The following is a 10,225-nucleotide window of genomic DNA, read 5'->3' on the forward strand; positions in this document are numbered from 1 at the left end:
ACAGGCATCATGCTAAATATAGGAAACCCAGTACTGTCAGTGTTAAGAAACCTGAATCAGCCAAAACTAACACCAGAGCCAACACTGGACATGTGGTTGGCTAAACCAGTCAGGAAATGATCTTTTGGATCAGGAATAAGGGACAGCTATAAAGGGTTTGAGGTTCTTGTGTTGCTCTTGAGCATATGTGTGTGTGTGTGTTTGACTCTATAATATGGATCCTGGCTCTGCATGTCATTCCAATAGGGGCAGTGATGCGTCGTGATTCAGAATGTAGGCTTTACCTTCAATTTTTCCCACAGGTGAAATGTACTGCGTAGGAGCAGCAGACAAGAGGTTGTGATGGAAATTCAGAGCAATACTGGGTGTAAAGCACTTAACACAATTCCTGGTACATAGCCAGGGGTACCTGCTGGTAGTAGTGGGGTGGTAGTAATTCTTATTTAAGATGGTAAAGCAATTAAAATGTTTAGAGAATGGCTAGATTCTTTCAAGCAATTGTTTGCTACTTGGCTGCATGGGGTGTGTGTGTAAATCAGCAAGCCAGCCTCTGCTGTGGTGACAGCTCACACTGGGTGACACTCGCAGGCTTCTGGCTGGTTGGCTAGGGAAAGCAAGGTGGTTAAGAAAGGAGATGCTCAGCCTAGGAAATGGAGAAAGCTATTAGACTGTACTCAGCTCTGGGTCCCCTGGTCCCTGGCTGGGTGGACAGAGGGAGTCCTCAACAGCACCAACTCTGATCCAGTTCCCTTCTCATCCTCCTCTCTGCCCCTAGCTGCAACCATGGAAAATGTGTAGCAACCGGGACCTCATACATGTGCAAGTGTGCCGAGGGCTATGGAGGGGCCTTGTGTGACAACAAGAATGACTCTGCCAATGCCTGCTCAGCCTTCAAGTGTCACCATGGGCAGTGCCACATCTCAGACCAAGGGGAGCCCTACTGCCTGTGCCAGCCCGGCTTTAGCGGCGAGCACTGCCAACAAGGTGGGTCTACTGTGCCTGTGGGAGGGAGGAAGTGGGGGTCAGGGTTGGACTTCATATCCAGATCACCTCAGTTCCAATTCTGGCTATGCCACTTAAAGGCTGCATGACCTTGGTTCAGTCACTTTGTGAGCCTCAATTTCCTCAACTTGAAAACAGAGGCAATGCTACACCTTCCTGTATCAGTTATCTAGTGCTGCATAACAAGTTAGTCCCAAACCATAGCAGCTCGAAACCACAAAAAACATTGTTTTAGCCCACATTTTTCCTGTGGATTGGGAATTCAGAAAGAACCTAGCTGGGATCTCTCGGGGTTGCATTCGACACAGCCAGGGCTGCAGTTCTCTGTAAGCTAACCCGAGGCAGCAGGATCTGCTTCCAATGTGCTGCACTCCCATGGTGCTGGGTGTTGGTGGGAGGTCCCAGTTCTGCCCTGCAGCTCTGCATGAGTCACTACATAGGCTCTTTGAGGGTCCTTGCGCCAGGGCAGCTGGCATGTCCCAGAGTGAACAGTCCAGGACAGAGCAAGCCACATGTCTTATGTGACCTACAATTGGAAGTCACTCATGCCGTCATTTCCAACACACTGCATTGTTATGTCAGTCAGGTGCATTCAGTGAGGGAGGGGACCACATAAAGGGCATCAGTACCAGAAGGGGGCAGTCACTGGGGGCAATCTTGGAGGCTGGCTACTGTGCTTCCTTATAGGGTTGTTGGAAGGAGTACGTGAGATGGAAAGTCAGAAGCAACATTGTCACGATGAAGGCCAAGCTGTCATTTAGAATCTGCATGACCTTGACCAGCCTGGCCAACATGGTGAAACCCTGTCTCTACTAAAAATACAAAAATTAGCTGGGCATCATGGTGGTCGCCTGTAATCCCAGCTACTCTGGAGGCTGAGGCAAGAGAATCATTTGAACCCGGGAGGCGGAGGTTACAGTCAGCCAAGATCAACCTGGGTGACAGAGTGAGACCCTGTCTCAAATCTGCATGACGTTGAACAGCATACTTGTGATTCACTTCCTCATCTAGATAGGGCCAGGAGTGGTGGCTCACACCTGGAATCCTAGCATTTTGGGAGGCCGAGGTGCAAGGATCACATGAGCTCAGGAGCTTGAAGCTGCCATGAATGTACCACCGCACTCCAGCCCAGGTGACAGAGACAGACCCTGTGTCCGAGAAAAAACAAAAGTGCCGATAACTCATACTGCCAAAGTTAAGATTCTCAAGCATGGACTTTTTAAAGATGTAACAAGTATAGAAAATGGTCCTCAGTGGACCTCTGCAGGGAGAACACATGAGTAGTCTAGATGGTTTTTTTTCTCCTCTTTTCCAGCTGTTGGCCCTTGAGATGCCATGCCTTCAAAACTAATGAAACCCTAACCACTCAGCGTGGCCCCCTGACATTGACCAGCACCATTGACATCACCTGGGAGTCACTTAGAAATGCAGGCTCCCAGGCCCCACCCCAGCCCTTTTGAGTCAGAACCTGCGTTTTGCAATGATTCGCATATGTATCCAAGCAGAGGACATCGCTCCACAGCCTCTATCCAACCCTCCTGCCCTTACTGGGTCAGCAGAAACCAGTTCTTTGGTCTGACCTAGTCAGAACCATCAAATTACTCATCTCGGTTAGTGGCCCCTTTATCATGTAATTTTGAGGTGAGCTCAACAAAGGAAAATTATATTAATATTTAAAAAGTTGTCTTACCTTGGGGAGTCTTTCTCCTGCATGGACACTGAGAAGTTTTGCTCCCTGCCACCAGGATGCCAGGCAGTCCACCCTGTCCCTTGAGGACTTTTCCACATTTTATACCTATACGAAATACTATTCTTAACCAAAACTCATTTTTAAAATGTTATTAAATAACTTATTTTGAAATAATTTCAGACTTATAGAAAAACTGTCAGGACAGTATAAACAGCTTAATCCCTTCCCCTCAGTCATTAGCATGTTGCCCCATCTACACTCCCCTTCTCTTCCCATGTTACACATATGCACAGTCATTAACCTCTTTCTAATCCTTTTAACAATCTCATAATTTTAAAGACTTTTAAGAACACCTGAAGCTTTAAAATGCATAAAGCCCTTTCTCCTTCACAATCTCCCCTGGTGCTCGTAACAGCCTGGGAATTGCTGGAAGGACAGGAAAACATGTGAACCATTTTTCAGACGTGGAAACTGTGACTTGCTTGTCAAGGGTCACGGCTCCCTTCCTCAAGTGCCTTGCTGCAGACATTCTCCCACTGTAGTGAGGACAGTAGAGGGGTGGAAATGAAAAGGTGGGTCAGGGTCCAGAGTGTTTAAGCAGATACAAGGGTGCCCTTTCCCGCCCTGCAGTTATTTCTAGGCCTTCTGGAAAAGCTCATCCCAAAGCCTCATTAACACCTGCTTCTTATTCAGATATCAACTCCGGCTCATTTCCTAGAGAAGCCTCCCTGGCCCCTGGGCCAGGTCAAATGCCTTTTGCATACAAATGTCTTATATCATACAAAAACATATACTGTATATTCTTGTATGAACATCTTCCCTTTCTTTATAGCATCTACCTCAGTTTCTTATTAAATATATTCACTTAAACAGTATCTAGACTCTAGGCTGAGAGAGACAGACTACTGGGAGTGGTGGTGACTGGGGCAAAGTGCCCCATCTAAAGCACTCAGCTTCAGCCATCACTGCAGCACAGGGTTGCAGGCTCAGCTCTGTCAGACTTCCTGGTTTTCAAGGAAGGCAGAAATCCAGATTTTCAGGTAAAATCTCCTGCTTTTTTAATGTTGGCATTTAATTAATTTTTAGGGATATGTAGGGTAATCAAAATTGGTCTGGGGACAGGATTTGGCCCACAGTCTACCAGTTTGCTTCATCTAGTATTAGTTTTGACTGACTTTAAGTTTCTTGAAGGAAGGGACAAGCCTGTTTTTGTCATCTTTATATCCTCGGGGCTTAGGTGTAAGCCTAGCAGAGACCCTGGTACAGGAAAGGTACCTGTTTGTAAAACAGATGGGTGGACAGAGGGGAGGGTGGGCAGATGGATGAGTGAATACATTCTTATGGTCTTCAGAGCACAAGTATTTCAAAGCACCCTACCTGGGAACTGCTCACGGTCCTGCTGGCCGCCTAGACCACCAATGCCCTGACTTTTATGCCCTCTGCAGAGAATCCGTGCCTGGGACAAGTAGTCCGAGAGGTGATCCGCCGCCAGAAAGGTTATGCATCATGTGCCACAGCCTCCAAGGTGCCCATCATGGAATGTCATGGGGGCTGCGGGCCCCAGTGCTGCCAGCCCACCCGCAGCAAGCGACGGAAATACGTCTTCCAGTGCACGGACGGCTCCTCGTTTGTAGAAGAGGTGGAGAGACACTTAGAGTGCGGCTGCCTCGGGTGTTCCTAAGCCCTTGCCCGCCTGCCTGCCACCTCTCGGACTCCAGCTTGGTGGGGTTGGGACAGCCGTGTGGAACCTCCTGGTGATTCAGCATGAAGGATATGACGCTGGAGAGGAAGCTAAAGAAGAAGAGAATATTAAGTATATTGTAAAATAAACAAAAAAATAGAACTTATTTTTATTATGGAAAGTGACTATTTTCATCTTTTATTATATAAATATATCACACCATCTGAGTATATGTACCATATAGTGAGTTATTTTTACCAAGTTTTGTGTTGTATTTGTTTTTATAAACAGCTGTTTAAAAGTTTAAGAAAAAAAAAGACTAATAAAAATGCTTTAAAACAAAAGGATAAGAATAAAGAATGATAGCCTGAGGAAGGAGGAAGACATTTTCATGTTTATGAAACGTTATTATGTCGGCAGTAAACCAAGAGCTGCTCATTGAGATCAGAAAAAGGAATAAGAGGAAGAGAGAGAAGGAAAAGATCTTTGTTTCTTGTTTTTTAACTCCCTTTTTTTTTCCTCCCCTAAAATTATCCAGCTTTTCGGAGTCCTGGATGTCAGTGCCCAGGATGCCCAGTTCTTCCAGGAAAAGCTGCTGAGCCCTGGCCTTCTCAGTCTCACTGCCACTCAAAAATATTGCTGTCCCTGTCTGTCCCAGACCCCCCTTCAGGGTCTGAACCCACTGGGGGACACCTCTTCTCCTTCCTGGCTGGCCCTGGCTTCCAATCGAGGACTGACTATTGAAGTCTGCTGCAGGTTTCATCTGGAACTCTTACCAAATTCTAAAACAGCTGCTATTTTTCCTGCTCCTCCCCAGGAGAGGGGTCTTCCTAGAGGAGGTGAGGGAAGAGAACATCATGCTGTCTCCTCAGGACCCATGCACTGACCCCCTCTCCTCCTTCCAGGTAATTTTTCATTGGAATGTATCCCAGGAGAGAAGGTAGCCCTTCTGGGAAGCGGAAGACTGGGAGCCAAGCCTGCCCACAGCACTAGTAGATGTCCAACTCTGGAAGGTTCTTGGAGGCTCTTGCTGTAAGGCCTCTGCCACCTGATCCTCCAGGTCACCATCATGATGACAGAGACCCCTTGCCCATCTGTGACACTTTCCAATGCATATCCAAACTCTACCTTATTTTAACTCAACCCCTGCCTCCCTGGGAAGGATAAGGGAGTAGAGCCCGGTTCACTAAGAAGGAAGTTTAGGCCCTCACAGGCTCTGGAACTTGCCTTAAGCCACACACAAGTGGAGGAGCCAGACTGGAAGTCCAGACCCAAAGCTTGAGATTCTTTCTCTAGAATGGGTGAGCACAGGTGATTCAGGCAGCTTAAATCCATCAGAGCAGCCCTGCCAGAAAAGGAAAGATGATGTTTTTTCCTGTTCTTGTTCTGCCTTGTTCACTCCTCTTTCTCCCTCCCCAGTATCTGGAAAGATTCTAGAGACCAGGGCTTATGCATCAAGGGCAGCCTCTCCAGCCTTTGCCTCCATTCCTGAAGGGGACTTCCCTGCCCCTGTTTCTTTCCAAGTCTCTCCCTCCTTCCCTCCCATTTGCCCCCTTCCACCCCGTCAGGTTAGCCACGTATCTTCCAGGGTTCAGCTGTTCACACCAATTCCCTGGCTCTCATCATCCATCCCTCCTTCCCCCAGGAGCCTCCACTATAGGAGTTTCAGGGAGAAGAGTTTGGAAGTCATTGGACCTTTCAGCCCTCAGGGTCCCTAGAGGAGCCTAGTTGCTCTGTGAAGACCAATGGTGGGCCAAAGACTCAGGGAATAATGAAGGGAGAAAGAAAAGAAACGAAGATGGAGAAACATGAGGCAAGTGGAGGAAGGACGGAAAGAAGGAAGGGAGGGAGGGGATGAAGAGAAGGGAGAGAGGGATATAGCTGAGGAATAAATTTATCTAAAAATATGCGTGTGAATCTCCATGATGTTCCAGGTACTATGCCTTATGATGGCTTTGTTTTTTGTTGTCATTTGAGACAGGGTCTCGCTCTGTCACCCAGGCTGGAGTAGAGTGGTTCAATCATAGCTCACTGCAGCCTCAACCTCCTCGGCTCAAGCCAACTTCCTGCCTCAGAGTCCCAAAATGCTGGGATTACAGGTGTGAGCCACTATGCTCAGCCTGTTTCAAACATTATAATAATAGCAGATTTATTTAGTACTTTATTATACATCAGATACCACTCTAATTGTGAAATAGATAGATATATATTCATTTAATTATCAAAACAACCATGTAGTTAAAACACCATTAACTCGTTTTACAGTTGAGTAGACTGAGACACAGAGAAGTTAAAGAACTTGCCCAAGAGTAAATGTCTAATAAACTGTAGAGCCAGGATCTGGGCCCAGGCTGTCTGACTCCAGAACTTGCTCACTCAACCACTAAGCCATCCTGCTTCTCGTGGGAAACGAACATGTCCTGCCTTTGAGGATCCTACAGCCTGTGACAAAAACAGTCATAAAAATGGACAATTGCCTTATTACACAAGGCGCTCTCAAGTGGCAATATAAGCGATGGAAGTGTCTGTCCAGAGGAGGGAATTTCTAGTCCTAGGTCTTCAAGGATGAACAAGAGTTCGCCAGAGGTGGGAAAGGGAATTGAAATTTCCTGGGAGTGGCCTGTGAAAAAGCAATGAGATATGGCAAGGCCTGGCTTGTTTGGGAAAGAGTCAAAATCTAGGGTGGCAAGAGTATGGGAAGTACACTGAGGAGCAAAGAGAAATCGGGTAGATATGAAGGCAGGGTTTTGACCGCAAAGAGCTTTGCATGCTAAACAGGCCACAGGAGCCAGCAGGGTTGTTTGAGGAAGGGAAGAGCAAGACAAGCTCTGGTTTAGGAAGACAGCTGTGGCAGCATAAAGGCCTGAAAGAGGAGACAGAGCTGTCACCCAAAATGGACTTGAAAGCTCCCTGTGGTTTACTTTGTGGGTAGAAAACACTGCCAGCCAGATGGATCACAAATGTCTGTGGTAGCTTAGAAGCTCTGCTCTTGAAGAGGGTCCTGAGATCTCCCCCAAGGCAGGTGTATCTGAGCCTCATCCCACCACCAATGCCCCTGCTAGCCTCTCCCCACCCAGCCTGGAGCCTACTCAGCCGGCCCTCTCAAGAGCCCCGCCCAGGGTCACTGGCTTTCTGGGAGGACTCAACAGGCTGCCAGCTTTCCCTCTGCCTTCCCAAGGAACCTGAGACCTCCCTCTGCTCATCACCCCGGGCCCAATCCTGAATCCAGCCCCCGTCAACCAAGACAGCAAAAGGCCCAGGTGTGTCCCTTACAACTTTGAGCCTTCTCCCTCAACTTTGGAAGCCCTGACTTTAAGAAATGCCAAATGCAGGGACCATTAAGAAAATTCTCCCCGAAATGAGGTTCCTCTAACAAATGATTAAAACTCTCTCTCCTTGAGCAGTCACATTCTAGAAACAGGACATTCCACGAGGCAGGAAGAGTTCAGTTAATTTGCTCCTGAAAAAGTGTGGTTCAGTGTTTGTGTGGCAATGTACGTGGGCAGAAGAGGCCGCTCATGCTGTGTCCCCCCTGAGCAGGATTCAGGAAAGGGAAAAGAAGGTCTCTTTGACTCAACCAATGGGCCGTATGATGGCCAATGAGATTATGTACTTAAAAGTGCTTTGTAAAGTGTAAACTAAAAACCTTAAATGTAAGATGCTGTTGTTATTATTACTGTTGTTATTGCTGTTACGGACATGCCAAAAGGCCCTTGTTAGAAGACGGTTTTGCCTTCTCAATCTCATAGCAAGGAACTCAAGTCTGATGCTTCAAAAAGACAAGAAGAGGGGCAAGAAGAGGAAGAACTCCCAAGCTCAGAGGAAAAAAAAACAAAAGGGAAACAGAGCCCCAGGGTGACCTTCAGGAAAGGCCAGGACCAGGATTGATCTAACCTTTCCCTTTACCAGAAACAAAACTATCACCAGACTGAACCCTAAGGTCAAGCAGTCACCCACTGCCTTTGCTGGGAGCAGAAGCCCATAGTAACAAGTGACCTGCCCCTCGGACTCAAGATCCCAGATAGAGCTGGAGGAGTCGTAGGGCATGACTGGTAGGCAGAAAAACTGAGGGTCGAACAAATGGAAGAATGCAGTGATCATAGACCAAAAACACACAGATAATTAACCCCAGGTGTCCACCCAGGCCAAAGTTCTTCCTGCTACCCCACAGTGGGTGTCCAGGCAGAGCGAAGCCTGAGTTAGACCCTCTAACACTTTCTTAATGGCCCAGAGGGTGTCCTCTGCCTCCCCGACAGCAGTCTCCTGGTGTACCCTCAGATGATGGGGAAGCTGAGGGCATAGTGTGATTTGGTGGGACTTGTTCATGTTTTGTAGTGTGGGCTCAACAGTGCCAAAGGAAACACTAGAGAAAAGTTAGTGAAACATGCCAGCTAGCAGGACCAGTAAAGGCATAATCGGGCATTTGGCAAAGCTTGTTTTTCTAACTCAGCGATAGGTTCTAATAGGAAATTTTTAAAGATGTTTTTAAAACAGTGTTACAGTGCCACTTCCCCCGTATGGAATAAATAACATGCATTCTTTTTTCAATATACTGTCATATTCGGATGTCATTAAAATAAATGGATGAGTCACAGAGGAGCTATCAGATGCTCTCATGACTACCATAACTCAGCCCGGCTCTGTGGTGTCTGCTTTGTTTTTACTCCTGATTTTCAAACCCCCTGGAACAAAGATGACTGCACTCATGGGGTCTGGGGAAAGTCTGGTGTGGAATTAGATGAAAGAGTCAGTTTCTTGGATCATGAAGTGAGAAAAATGGATCCAGAGCTCCCCAGAACCATCAAAGAGAAGACCCAACACACAGCTTAGGGTCAGCAGAGGATGTGGTCCGTATGGCCACAGAAGGTGCCAAGGGTCATGGGGGAGAAAGCCACTCCAGTTCAAAGGAAGAGAACACTCTACCGATAGGGGAAGGAATATTCCTCCTTATAGGACTCCAATGCCTAAATTTCTCCTTTATCGGTTCCTTCAACAAGTATTTATTGAGCCTCTACTATGTGCCAGGGACTGTTTTAGGCATTGAGGACTCCAAAGATGATCAAGACCAAGTCCTTGTTCTCCTGGAGCTTAAACTTTAACTGAGGGGGTATGTGCCAATCAACAAATAAGATAACACCCAATAGTGGTAAGTTCACTTCCACCAATAAAGAGGAGGAGACATTCCAGAATAGCTGGGTGAGTGCTTCATGCAGTGGGGTCAAGGCCTCCCTAAGGAATTGGGACATGGGGTGGAGCAAATACCAAGAAATGAAAGGGGAGGGAACCTGGCCCTGCAGCACTTGCTAGATATCTGCCCTGTGTGGGTGTCATCTGAGGGAGGCGGGCAGCCTGAGCAACTTAGGAAGCCAGAGAGGATGGCCTGGGCAAGACAGCATGAGGGAGGCTCCCAGAGAGGGCAGGGGCAAGCAGGCCCCTCAGCCTCTCAGCCCTCAGGCATCCTCAAGGGCTATGCACTTTTAGGAGGAGGATTGCTAAGGGTCTGGAGGCTGCCACTGGCTGGCAGGAGGTCACCATCACTTCCCTGGCAGATGGCTTTCCATCTGCCCTGTGGAGACCCCACTGAGAGCAAGACGCTGGTGGGCAGCAGAGGCACCAGGTGCTAAAAAAGGGTCTAGACTCTGTGGCCCCCAGCCCGTTGCTCCTTCTTCCCTCAGGTCTCCCTGAGCAAGACAAGGCCACACTGACTGGGGGCCCTCAGCCTCCAGCAAAGATGCCCTTGGCATAGTTTTATACATTTTAGTGTGCATTTATCTGAAATAGGTAGGGAGTGGATTCTACACTGACACACACCGTTTCAGACAGCCTGGGTGTTCCTGCCAGGAGGAGCTACT

The 10,225-nt window shown here is 47.7% G+C and overlaps 1 protein-coding gene across 3 annotated transcripts in view; it reads left to right on the forward strand.

The window, feature by feature from the left end:
- Nucleotides 1-8,430, forward strand: part of SLIT3 (slit guidance ligand 3) — a 645,016-nt gene extending 636,586 nt beyond the window's left edge. For 2 of the 3 annotated variants that reach the window (XM_033180338.1, XM_033180337.1), the window contains 2 exons: nucleotides 776-984; nucleotides 4,138-8,430. In XM_033180338.1, the coding sequence (XP_033036229.1) occupies nucleotides 776-984; nucleotides 4,138-4,373 (445 nt within the window). In that variant the 3' untranslated portion in view covers nucleotides 4,374-8,430. The remainder of the gene's footprint in view (nucleotides 1-775; nucleotides 985-4,137) is intronic. The other variant, XM_033180336.1, reaches the window with a different exon arrangement.
- Nucleotides 8,431-10,225: the final 1,795 nt, after the last annotated feature.

Source organism: Trachypithecus francoisi, unplaced genomic scaffold (genome assembly GCF_009764315.1).
Source record: "Trachypithecus francoisi isolate TF-2019V2 unplaced genomic scaffold, Tfra_2.0 Lachesis_group2, whole genome shotgun sequence".
NCBI lineage: Eukaryota > Metazoa > Chordata > Mammalia > Primates > Cercopithecidae > Trachypithecus > Trachypithecus francoisi.